The 13,450-nt window shown below is 35.1% G+C and overlaps 1 protein-coding gene across 3 annotated transcripts in view; it reads right to left on the minus strand.

Moving 5' to 3' along the window:
• Nucleotides 1–122: 122 nt before the first annotated feature.
• Nucleotides 123–13,450, minus strand: part of LOC107675212 (clustered mitochondria protein homolog) — an 18,879-nt gene continuing 5,551 nt past the window's right edge. For 2 of the 3 annotated variants that reach the window (XM_016469480.1, XM_016469479.1), the window contains 22 exons: nt 11,941–12,068; nt 11,681–11,835; nt 11,467–11,592; nt 10,765–10,912; nt 10,597–10,689; nt 8,453–8,847; nt 8,061–8,360; nt 6,584–6,843; nt 6,391–6,491; nt 6,119–6,271; nt 4,958–5,020; nt 4,607–4,851; nt 4,443–4,527; nt 4,189–4,342; nt 3,291–3,430; nt 3,135–3,215; nt 2,890–3,015; nt 1,690–1,811; nt 1,491–1,584; nt 593–727; nt 401–474; nt 123–270 (listed from right to left, as the gene is read on the minus strand). In XM_016469480.1, coding sequence (XP_016324966.1) covers nt 132–270; nt 401–474; nt 593–727; nt 1,491–1,584; nt 1,690–1,811; nt 2,890–3,015; nt 3,135–3,215; nt 3,291–3,430; nt 4,189–4,342; nt 4,443–4,527; nt 4,607–4,851; nt 4,958–5,020; nt 6,119–6,271; nt 6,391–6,491; nt 6,584–6,843; nt 8,061–8,360; nt 8,453–8,847; nt 10,597–10,689; nt 10,765–10,912; nt 11,467–11,592; nt 11,681–11,835; nt 11,941–12,068 — 3,317 coding nt within the window. In that variant the 3' untranslated portion in view covers nt 123–131. Of the gene's footprint in view, nt 271–400; nt 475–592; nt 728–1,490; nt 1,585–1,689; nt 1,812–2,889; nt 3,016–3,134; nt 3,216–3,290; nt 3,431–4,188; nt 4,343–4,442; nt 4,528–4,606; nt 4,852–4,957; nt 5,021–6,118; nt 6,272–6,390; nt 6,492–6,583; nt 6,844–8,060; nt 8,361–8,452; nt 8,848–10,596; nt 10,690–10,764; nt 10,913–11,466; nt 11,593–11,680; nt 11,836–11,940; nt 12,069–13,450 lie in introns of those variants that run through there. The other variant, XM_016469481.1, reaches the window with a different exon arrangement.

Here is a 13,450-nt window from a genome sequence, read left to right on the forward strand (position 1 = left end):
TATCTCTTTGGATTTGATACTTTAGTCTTTGCAACTTTACAGATCTTCTTTATGCACCAAGAGCTTGTAACACTCCAAAGAGAAAGGAAAAATTGAAATCGCATCATATGACCCCTTTAAATTACAAGGCGCTAGTCCTGTTGAGTAATAGCTTGTGATGTGTTGTGCTCCTCAAACAGCCCCTGCAGATCCTCCACGGGCTGAACATTATTTCGTGTGAGCCGAGATGTTTTCTGAGCATCAGTCCTGAGTTTCTCAAGGTCTCTGTTACTTCAGGGTATAAAAAAGTGGATGCATGAGAAAGAGAAATGCAAAGAGAGTATTTTAATGTGACCATCATTATATATGAAGTTCATATAACAAAAAGTAAGTTATTGAATAAGACTCAGATCTCTCTTACCTAAGAGGAATCAGGACAATCCCAGTGACAAGATTTAGCTGCTCCATTATCCAGACACGACTTGGAGAGTTCAGCTATATGAGGATGAAGAAGCAAAGCCAAAGACAGCATTATTAATTCCTTCAATCAATCATTATTATACCATGCATCAACTAAGACACATGTATTCTCTATGCTTTGTACAGTACTAACATTGAAAGGGGGGATATTGGTGTCTGAGCCAGTTTTGTAGATCCAGTTCATAGTTTTCTGTAGAATCACTGCTTGATGTGTCAGATGCTTTAGGTACTCTGAACTTTCTTGGGTCTTCTCATGTGCTTCTCCGACCTATTAAAACAGCATTTATGAATATCTAGACTAGAGCCGTGTCCGAAATCGCTCACTCGTTCACTAATCCCTATATAGTGTATGGCAGTTGAGTGCACTATGGGGTCATAGGATGCCCATTTTCCACAAGTTGACATGATCCTTTAGGGTCTTAATGAAAAGTCTGTAACATAGTTTGGTTAAAATTTCTCAATGGTAGTGTAAAAAACACCTTTTTTTTTACCCTGTCAAAAACAGCTCTTTTCAGATCAAGCCGTTTTTGTAGCATTTTCCTTTAAATGTTAATGAGCTCTGCTGCCCCCGCCCCTCAGCAATAACACTCAAAATGACTTTATATTGTAATTATACACACTCTCCCGAGCAGCGTTTTCAGCTCAGATAAGATAATGGTCATAGAGTGCCCTCAGGCGACCGTTAATTTTACATCAGAATGAATACGCTACCTACTGTGATTAACGAACATTCTTTAATTATCCACCAAATTATCATAATTTTTGTAAGTTAACAACGATGCCACCTCAGTAAATTAGTAAAATATTAAAGTGTACATTGGTTGTACAATCGAAATCAGAATGCATTGTGGGTAAAAAGTAGTGGACGAATGTAGGGAATGAAGTCGTTCACTCAGAATTCGGACAGCACTACAAAATGGCTGACACCAGATATAGTGCACTATATAGTGGATAGGGAGCGGTTTTGGACACAGCATAGATTTTAGACTAGAACGAATCTGCTCATCATTTTTGGGACTGTAATCATTCACCTGCTTCCTGTATATGCCATAACGCTCCTTTTCATGTGTCAGTGCAGCACGGAAATCTCCTTTACTTTCATGCACCTTTGCCAACAAGTGATGACTGCAAAGAGGGATAATAAAACATTTTTAATTTATGTTTTTTTGTTGTTGTCATGTTCAGAATTGATGAGTGCTGGATGTGTTTGTGTTTCTGTTGACTCTTCACCTTTGTGCCAGTTTGAGAGATGAGGGTCCCTGATATTTGGAGGTCAGGGCAAGGGCGTTCTCGAGGAACTTCAGGGAAAGGTCACAGGCCATCATACTATGAAGCACAAGACCTATCTTACTCTGTACAGGAGATGAATGCAAAATATGTTTCAGATAAAAGTGTTTTAATTTGGTTTTGTGTATTTAGTACTTAAATATCAAACATTTGCAAATATTTGTATGAGTATTACTTATCAATATTGTGGGAGACGCAAATACCATGGACATTTGAGACTGAAATTTATATGAATGTATGAACCAAAGTATTACTGTTCAATCATTTGGGGTCAGTAAGATTTTTTAAAATGTTCTTGAAGGATGTCTTTTATGCTCACCAAGCCTGTATTTATTTGATAATAATACAATAAAAACAAAAATATTGTGAAATATTATTACAATTTCAAATAACAGTTTTTTTATTTAAATATATTCAAAATGTAATTTATGCAAAGCTGAACATTCAGCATCTTTACTCCAGTCTTCATTGTCACATGATCCTTCAGAAATCATTCTAATATGCTGATTTGATGATTCAGAAACATTTATTATTATTAATGATGAGAACAGTTATTTTTCTGTATTGTTAGATGAAAATAAAATTCAAAATGACAGCATTTATTTAAAACAGAAATCTTTTGCGTCATTATAAATGTCTTTACTGTCAGTCCAATTTAATGTCTCATTAATTAATAAAATTAATAATTTCTTTTTTTTTTTACTCATAAAAATATTTAAATAGAAAGCAGTATTTTAAAATTGTTTTAAATTAATTGTTACATTTCACAATATTACAGTAATTGTTATGACTGTATTTTTGATCAAATAAATGCAGCCTTGGTGAACATAAGAGACTTCTTTCAAAAACATAAAAAATACCAAACATTTCAGCTGTAGTGTAAATGCTAGTGGACTTCTGAAAGGGGAAAAAGGAACTTTTATCAGATGTAAACTATTTAAATGAATGGAATATAATACATAAAACAATGTAAATCTCTTAATATGTGAAAATATACCAGAAAAACAAAACAAAACAAAAAAAAATAAAATAAAATAAAATAAAAAAAATGGAGGACAGACAGCATGTCACATTGCGGGCCACTACTTGAAGTTCAATGTCCGTGTTATTTATTATTATCATGTTGCTATCATTAGAACTCACATCCAGTAAAGCCATCTCAGGGTGGTCCTCTCCACACACCAGGAGCATCAGGTAGCGAGCACGGTATAGTAATCGCAGAGCTGTCACTGACTGGCCCCCAGCAAAGCAATAAAGACCAAGGTGCTTCTACACAAAGGGGAAACAACTTTAATTGTTCCATTTCGTATATTGACACCAACATAACTGTATGATACTACAGTAAACCAGAGTTAAACTTATTTGAATAAACAAAGATGTTTACTTACGTATTCCTGTATAGTGTTGGGATGCTCAATTCCCAGAACTCTCTCACTGATCAGCACTGCCCTCTGCTGGTGACTGAGGGCCTGACAGCATAAAATTCAAAGTTTGTTTCAAAATGATATATTTTGGCTCATCTGTCATTTTGGAACACGTGATACCTCCGCATAGTCTCCGAGGATGTAGTGTATGCGTCCCAGTAACCGCAGGCATATGCAGACATCCTGATGCAGAGCTCCGTAGACATTAGTGAAGAGACCCAGAGCCTGGCTTATTAACTCACAGCCCTCTTGCAGACAACCTAGTCACGCACAAATGAATAAAAAAAAAATGAGTAAAAATTAGAGATTGTTTTATTGTTATTTTTGTTTTGATATGCACTACTGTTCAAAGGTTTGGGGTCAGTAAATGGTTTTATATTTTGAAACAAATAATTATTTAGCAAGGATGCATTACATTGATCGAAAGTGACAGTAAAGACATTTACAATGTTACAAAAGATTTCTATTCTAAATAAATGGTGTACTTTTGATTCAACAAAAAAATCATCCAAAAAAAAATTGATCAGTTTCCACAGAAATAATAAGCAGCATAACTGATTCAACATCGATAATAAATGGTTCTTGCAATTAGCATTTTAAAATAATTTCTAAAGGATCATGTGACACTGAAGAATACATATTTAAAATAGAAAACAGTTGTTTTAAATTGTAATAATATTTCACAAAGTCAAATAAACAGCCTTGGTGGGAGTAAGAGACTAACAAACAAATAAATAAATAAACAACTTCAAACCTCTGAACACTAGTGTATATACATGTATATCAACAGTCCTTGTCTTTTTTATTTTTATTCACTTGTTCTTTTGTTTGTAAACTGCCTTGAGAAGCTAACTAAAATAATGTTTATTATTTTTATTATAATTAATAAATACTTTTAAATTTTGTTGATACATTCTAATAATTGTTGCCACTTAAATAAAATAAAATAAAATATTTTAGGCTGATAAAGTTTGTACCCTAGGTTATTCGTACACTCAGAGTTACTCTGAATGCTCACCTTGCTGTACTCTAGACTGACCACAATGCAGGAGATAAAGCGCATCACTGGACCTAGGGCTGATGTGCTTTACTACGGGGAAAATGTTAAGGATGTCCTCTTCAGTGAATACAGTTTTGTGCTCGGAATCAAAGTGATATTCTCTTAAAAGAATCTGAAGGAGAGATGGAGATGAATTAGCTATCAGACTTAAAGAGATGCACAGAGACTGACAAAAACTCATGTTAAATCATGTCTAGTACAAACTGATATACCTGAATGCCAGTTTTGATGGCGATCTCTCTGAGTAGGGTGATCCTCTGCAGCCTGCATTTGTCCACGGCCTCCTCCACACTTCCACTGCCAGAAAGAGATGAGATCCCACTCATATCAAATCATAGCACAGCATCTATTTTTGTTCAGAGAACAGGACACTCACCAGGGCAGGCTGTAATGGTAGTACTCCTGAGCCTCAGCTTTGATGGCCCTCCAGAGGTCAGTCGGAGTGAGGATGGACCAGGCGGTCACAGTGCCGCCCACGGACGCACGACTCCGCCTTCTTCGACTCCTGCGTCTAGAAGCGAACTTGTCGTTCTGCTGAATGACTCCGGCATCAGCGAAGGCACTCAGGAAGCAGTTGAGGAAATGGCTGACGGAGGCAGACAAGGCAGATGGCTCTACAGCCTTGGGCAGAGATAAAGGATTTTTGGCAAGGGTATCATAATGTACAACATTATATTAGTGATATCCCTAGCATTATAAAAACCATAAGCGATTTCTGGACACTCACCAGAAGATATGTCTTAAACAGATGTTTTGCACATCTGGTGATCAGCTCACAGAGTGCAATTCTCTGAAAAAGGTTCAAAAATGTTACTTTTTCAGATTTCATGCACATATTTTTCTTTTGATCTTACTAGTTCTTAATAATTAATACTTTTAATAATTTTCATTAAGATTAAATTATAATATTTGTAGTTCTTATAATTCTATTACATAATGTATTATTATATTTTATAATATCAGGATTATTTTAATTAAAATTAATATATTACATATATCATAATTACGTATTTATTATATTATAGTATAATAAATATAAAACATATATAAATACTTGAATTATTAAAATAGTTTAAAAGACCCAATTAAAAAAAGTGAAATCATAATTAGTACCCGAGATTTAAAAATAAATATTTTAATAATTAAGTATCACATTTGCATGCTAACAGTTCTCTGACATTGGTTCATGGTCATATGACATGCAGGTAAACATAAAATATTTCATATTTTTAGTAAGTGTTTTAATTGGATTGTTATTTTAAAATTATTTATTTTAATTTTGCATGATTTGATTGATTGTTAGCTTTTCATTAAACTCACAACCCCAGTTTGGGAAATCTTGACGTAATATAATGTTTAATACACTTCATGTTGTTAATTACAATGAATGGAATATATTTTCTTACTCTTTGTATTTTTACATCATTATGGTACAAGATTATCCTATTTAAATCAATGTGATAAATGAGTTAGGACAAAAGTAATCTAAAAGTATATATATAGTTGAATATTGTTAGCTGTTTGATTTGATGAATAGCTTTTGTCTGCTACATGTAAATGTATATGTAATTATAATTATCTCTAATACCTATTAAAAATATTATGCACAACAACTGTTTGCAACACTGATATTAAAAAGAAATGTTTCTTGAGCAATGAATCAGCATATTAGAATGGAAAAATGCCTGTGACATATTCAGCTTTGCTGTCACTGGAATAAATTTCATTTTAAAATATATTAAAATAGAAAACAATTATTTTTCATTTGTAATGATACTTCATCTTACTCTTTTTGCTGTATTTCTTGGCATTTTGAATGGCAGTGCACATGTACGTATAGATGTGTACGCTGCATTCAGAATTTTGCATGAGTGAAATACACACTCACATAGACATGATCAAGTCTTTCCTTCTGGGGTATCTTCTCAATATACTCCAGCACAGTTCCCAGGTATCGGATGTTGATGCCGTGCTGATGGAGAGCCTCTGTTAGTGTGACACCGTCTGTAGGCATTGATGTGTGGTCAAGGCAACTCTTCGTCTACAGAGACACATATAGTTAAAGATGTGATTCCTCTCATTCCTCCCCAGCGTTACACAAGGACAGACATCAGGGATAATCGGTTTTATCAGTTCAATCATTATAAAAAAGCAACTTACAAATGCAGGGATTTGATTGGAAATTAGAAACACTGCCGCATCCTTCAACTGCTGTTTCTGTTTCTGGATATCTTCAGTACTTTCCTTGGGAAAACGTACTCCTGTTAAATGAATGAAAATATTAGTAATGTTCATATTTAGCCATACACATATTTCTAATATTGTCTGCTGGTCCAAAAAGCTAACAGCGCACCTGCACAAAAGACGTTAGGGTTGAAATGTATGTCAAAAGTGTCCCCGAGGGAGGAGAAGACATGCTTTATTGAAGACCCCTGCTGGATGTTATTCACTGGCACATTTTTTAGGGAATGGTGCTCTGCGTCCTGGTCTTGGAGTGTGACAGTAGTTGAGGGAAGCTGAGGCGTAGTAATTGGATCACTCTTTATCGCAGATGTGCCAACGGCTTTGTCATGCTCAGTACTTTTGGAGACAATCTCCATGAATGTCTGGTATCTTATGACATACATATAAAAAGACTGTTTAGCTCAAAAACTCACATCAGGTTAATATCTGCACCATGATATAGAGTTTGTTTTCTTCATTCTGTGCATTTGATTTATTTTTACTGTTGCAAACTGCTACACCCAAAATGATTTGTGTGCTATTTACAATGAATTATAATAAAAGCACTGAAATAATCCTATAAATGTAGTACCATTAGAATAATTGTGTGATTGAATCTCACAAAACCTGTTACAAATCATATTTAACTACAAAATGAAAAGAAAAAAAAATGGCCTAAAGAAAATTAAAGATTTTGCATCTTGACACTGTTTTTATGACAATTAAGCTAATTTTCAATATAATTCAGTACTTTAATGCATTTATTTTATTTTTGTATCAATTTTTTTTTAATTTGCTATACTCAATTATTCTAATTAGATTCACATTTTTACTGATTAACATAAATTACTGTAATAAAGTAATTTGTTACTGTATTACAGCTAAAACAATGCATAATACAATTTCTTTTGTATTAAATATTATTTTTTTAATTCCATTTCAAATACTATTAAAATAATATTTAATACTCTACAATCTGACTATGATGCCTAAATAATTTACAATGAAATGCTATATATAATTTATCATTATATATATGATAGTGCGGTCAAACGATTAATCGCAATTAATCGCATCCAAAATAAAAGTTTTTGTTTGCATAATATATGTGTGTGCTCTGTGTATATTTATTATGTATATATAAATCCACACACATACAGTATGTATTTTGAAAATATTTACATGTATTTATATTTATATTCATATAATTTATATTATATATAAATCTATTTAATATATAAACATAAAATTTTTTCTGAAATATATACATGCATGTGTGTGTATTTATATATACATAATAAATATACACAGTACACATACATATATTATCTAAAGAAAAACTTTTATTTTGGATGCGATTAATCGCGATTAATGGTGGATTAATAATGAAAATGGTGATGCGTTCAATACTTATTTTACCCACTGTATATATATATATATATATTGTGGAGAAATGTGTAAAATATTAAAATAGGCTTCATTTTCTGTATGCAAATGTTATTGTTTGTTTTGTTTTTTATTTAGATGTTAGGGTAAAATGTGACATTCCTGACATGTTTTATGAGATTCACACATATATATATCATAAGGCAGGTGAATAGAATTACCTTTGCTCCACAAAGGCGTCAATGAGTTCCTGTCTCAGGCAGACCAGGCGATGAGGATGTAACTTTGGAAAGCCTAGTTGTTGACGCACAGGATTTAAATCCTCTCCTTCTACAGGAAGAAAGTTGAGGTCGGGCGGGAAGGTAAAAAGTAGATCCAGGATGTAGTGCCGTCCATCATTACCCACAATGCCCTTGTGCTCCACTGAGGAGCACAACTCTACTGCTGTATCATCTTTGTTTAGCACTAGGTGGCGCTGCACTCTCAGCTTCTTACTGGGTTTGCCAAGCAGCTCTAGATACCTTCACAGAGTATGAAATATTGTGGTTACATATACATATTAATTGTTTATGTAATTTCTAACACATTGTTAAAATAAAAATGATCCTTCTACCTGTCATCAGACACAACAGTCTTGCCAAAGTCAATGGAGCCATAGACGACACTCTGTTCTTGGTCACGCTCAAGAATTCCCGGCACGATAGTTTGGGCAGTAACGCGGTAGCCGCGGTAATCGATCACTACAGTGCCAATCAGGAAGAGGCCTTCCTGATCCACTGCCCAATAAGCTCTCACACCATTCAGGTCAAGAACAGGGGCGGCGTGGGCCGCAGCCTCACCTCCCAGATCTCTGTACTTGTCCCGCACATCGAAGCCTAAACTGAAGAAAATGTTGCTCCAGATGAACATTTGTTGTCGTGGTTCTTCACTAGGATTGATAGGCATCACGTTACCATCTACCACTGCCATGGCTCCTCGAGTGGCAGTGCTCACAAAATCACTGTTAGCCTAAAAAGTCAGTAAAATGTGGCCATTATTGGTCTAGTTTTTTAGATACCGACGTCAAGAACAGACAACAGAGTTTAGGTTTTTCAGAAGTCAGATTTGGTTTTTGGGTTCTGCTGTGTTGGTTAGTTTTTTAAGGGCTTGTTTACACCTGGTTTTCAATGATTCAAACACAAGGAGGCAACGCTAAATACAGGTGTAAACAGGGTCTAAAATGTTTCGAGCTTGTCGACTTTGAACCACTTCCAGAGGTAGTAAAAAACGCATTCAAGAGGACTGCTTCAGTAGTTTAGACGCTCATGTGGTCGAATACACTCGAACAGCCGCAAATGACTGCCTACATGCCATCCACTGACCTAATACATGAGTGCCATAGGACATATTTTGAGAAACTACACCAAAACAATTTATCAAAACTTTATGTTGAGCCAGAACACACAGATTATGCTTGAAATCACTGCTACTATTTGTATTCTTTCTATTAAATTATTTTTCCTTTCATTCAATAGCACCGTCACAATCGCTACTTTTGTGATACTGATATAGAGTGTGTCACACTCTATTATTGTATTAAGATGCATAGCTGAGATGCATTGCCATTTACATCTGGTCTTAACATGCATCATAAATGTATCTCATGTGACCACTTGGATTTCATCTAGACACTCCCCTATTATTTCATCACACTTTATACCAGATGTAAATGGCAATGCAGCTCAGCTATGCATCTTAATACAATGTATAAACAAGGCCTAAAAAACTAGAAAACATAAATTACTTTTGTAACTGTAAAAGCAATTTCTGTAACTTCTAAAACCTTTTTTGTTCTAAATTGAACACTAGGGTGGCACTTATTGGGGGGTAATTTGTTTTTTTTGTTTTTTTGGAAATGTTAAACTCTCACCCCCCTCATTTGTTTCTCCACTAGAAGTTAGTGGTGTATGCAAAATTCTATCCAGATAATTTGTCATTTAGGTTGTGCTCAACGAAGGTATCTTTTTATCAACAGGTACTTCAAGAGCTGATTGGTGATATTAGCAACATTTTTGTTCACTGATAAAATGTTGACTGTTTCTGATGTCAGAGATGAAGGGCAGTTGTGGCCTAAAGGTCACGGGTTCGAGTCTCAGTACCAGCAGGGATTGTAGGTGGGGGGAGTGAATGACCAGCGTTGTCTTCCAACTTCAATAACACGACTGAGGTGCCCTTGAGCAAGGCTGCTCTGGGTGTGTGTGAGTTGTGTTTACTACTCACTGCTGTATGTGTGCACTTTGATGGGTTAAATGCAGAGCACAAATTCTGAGTATGGATTACTATACTTGGCAACATGTCACGACAATGGCAGAACACTCTTAACTTCATTACGAGTGTTCGTTCCTAGGTCCAAGAGCTGGGACTCGAACTCGGGACACCTGAAGCGCAACAGCGCACTGTCCACAAGGCTATCGGCGCCAATGTAATTTAACATTTTAAGACTAACAACACTGTTCTGTGTTCTCGTTTTTAACATAATTCACAGTTTACTAATGTTTTTTTTATAATTATTAATTATGTGCTGTTATTGTCATTAAGACTATATTAAGAATTTCAACTTTGTTGAGCACACCCTAAACGTAGTCCAATCTCAGCAAAATTTGGTTTGTTTCCATTTCTCATTAAGGAGAGTTGACTGGGAGAGTGAGAGCAGAAGATTTCAAAAGTCCAAAAATAAGGGCCACCCTATTGAACACATATGATAAGTGGTAAAGATACCTTAAAAACAGCTCGGTCCCTCATCAGACGATCAGTCACGGTTTTCCTTGGAAGCTCTCTTGTGGTCTGAAGTTCTTCATTCCAGTCCCGGGCCTTTGTTCAACACAGAGGAATTGATTAAAATCGATTCATGTAACTGGCTTGTGTGCTGACTTTCAACATGTTTACCAGAGCAGGCACGTGTTCTTCATAACCCAGGCTGAAGGAGCTGACATCCTCTGCTCGAAGACAGTCCATTGTATGGTCAAGTGCTGGAGCAGTCCAGCTGAACAACTGGAAAGGTGTAGCAATCCTTTCAAAGGGGTGTGTGGACCCTCTAAAATAAGAGAGAAGTTAGAGTTCAATCATTTTTAAAGTAAATTTTGTACAACTATAATTTTATTTAGACCAGTACATATTTTGCAGGTCAACAAGACTTAAACATATAAATAAATTCATTTAAATACATTTCCTCAATAAATAAACAGTTCTAATTTTTAGGATCATTATGATTTTTTTGCACATTTTCCTCTAAAGGCTCAGTACTGTTATCAAAAAATAAATTTGTTTATTCTTATTTACTACGATTATCATTAGATTTTAATAATCTCATTGCTGTGATAAAGTTGAACTGATTTTCAGCTAAAAAAAAAATATATATATATATTTTTTGTATTACATATTATATTTTTGATATTTTAACTTATGTATTTAAACAGGGCAACAAATATCAAAAATATTTTACAATGTAAAGTACTATAATGCATAAATACCACTGTAGAATGTTTTAGCTAGAAATTGTGGCTTTTAATTGAGTAAAATTTAGGTGCAGTACCCATGCTTTAGCTCAGTTTTTTGGTACTCTTTTACTCCTTGTGAGAACTGGCATACCTCCTTTTCAGCAAGGCACTGAAGTTCTTCTTAAAAACTGGACTGATATGACCCAGGAGATCTAGCAGAGCATGACTGAGGACACTAGGAGTGGCTGGTTTCGGGTTAAAGCTGTAAGTCGTAGACCTAAGTGAACCAGATTTTAAAAATACATTTCTATTTGCCTTTTTGAGGGAAAGGACAATTTAGAAGACAACTGTACTCGGTAACTCACTGATTTACGTAGAACCCACGAGTTGATGCCGTTATACTGAAGTGTCTGTCTTCCGTGGTGACCACATTAAGATACAAGAGGTCTCCATGCATCTTTCTGTTTCCAGGAGGGGGATTCCAGCTACTCATGGTCAGAACCTTCAAGCTCTCTGAGGACTGTTTAAAAGATGAACAACTACATATTATCATCCTTAACCCAGAAATAATGACCATCTAGCACAACTTTACTGCCATTACTGTCACAGATCATTTAATTCTTACCTTCCCAAAATTTGTATGAGGTAGCAGGGGTACCAGCAGATGCTCCTTAGAACCTGGAAGGATGTGATCTGGAGGGCTGCAGCTCATCTGCTTCAACCCGTCACCTCTTTGCTTAGGTTTGCTGTTCTCTGGGAATTAAATGAAATAAAAATGTTATTAAGCCACCATGGTCAGTGTATGTTTTGGTCATTTGATTTTTTTTTATTTAATATTGAAAGTAGAAAATTAGAAAAACGAAAAACAAGAATTCGGCTTAATTTTTCGTTTTTCGTTCAGGGGTAGAAAAATGAAGAAACAGCTTGAATATTCCATTTCTACACTCTAAAAAATGCTGGGTTAAATACAACCCAGTGCTGGGTAAAATAGGGACAAACACGTCATCAGTTTTTCCGCACGATTTCCACGAGGCAGAATAATAGTCCTCTGCTGCTGCAGGTGTACGGATTCTTAATGCGTTTATTGCAACTACATTTCAAACAACCAGACAAATAAATGGCTTGACACAACTTGTACCGGGGCAGAGCCTAGACAGGGCTTTCTTCTGTGTAGATATAAATTCTATGCTTTGCATCAGCTGGGCGTGTCAGTATATGATGGCTGTCATTGCCTACCCTGGTCACCCAGTAAGTTTGTTTGTCTACGGCTCTGGGTTTGATCTTAAGCGTAGATATAAATTCTATGCTTTGCATCAGCTGGGCGAGTCAGTATATGACGGCTGTCATAGCCTACCCTGGTCACCCAGTAAATTTGTTTGTCTACAGCTCTGGGTTTGATCTTAAGCTGACCAATCAGCAGAAAGGGCCATTTAAATTCCCGCCCATGTGTAGAAATAGAATATTCAAGCTGTTTATTAATTTTTCTACTCCTGAACGAAAAACTGAAAATTAAGCTGAATTCTTGTTTTTCGTTTTTTGGAAAAAAAAATGAAAAAACGAAAAAGGAGCCTTTTTCTAATTTTTCTACTTTCAATATTAAATCAAAAAACGAATGATCGAATGATACACGGATTGAACACCAGGGTGAAAAAAAGACTAATTTAATTTTCATTTTTGGATGAATTATCCCTTCACCTGGCATTAAATTGCCATTAGTTATTGGCAAGATTTTAAAAAAGACATATTGCCAAAAACATTACCCAAATAATTGGCTAAAAAGCTATTTGGTTATTTGTTTACCATTGCTCATTAACCAGCATCCATATATGCTATTTAAATAGGATTCATTCTGATTTCATGTTGACTAAAGATTACTATTAGTATATTTCATTCATCAGCATTCAGTAAAACTCCAGTGACTGTAGAGCTGTCCTCTTTTCTCCTTTAGCGTTTCCAGGTGCCAGCAGTCAATAAAAAAAACGAGTGAACGAATGATACACGGATTGACTTGCAATGTGTGTGTGTGTCTTCGTAATATGAATGCAATTTTTTATATACATCAAATATTAGGCAAGGCAAGGCAAGTTTATTTATATAGCACATTTCATACACAATGGTAATTCAAAGTGCTTTAC

This window comes from Sinocyclocheilus anshuiensis, unplaced genomic scaffold (assembly GCF_001515605.1).
Source record: "Sinocyclocheilus anshuiensis isolate Anshui unplaced genomic scaffold, SAMN03320099.WGS_v1.1 scaffold1487, whole genome shotgun sequence".
Classification (NCBI taxonomy): Eukaryota; Metazoa; Chordata; class Actinopteri; order Cypriniformes; family Cyprinidae; genus Sinocyclocheilus; species Sinocyclocheilus anshuiensis.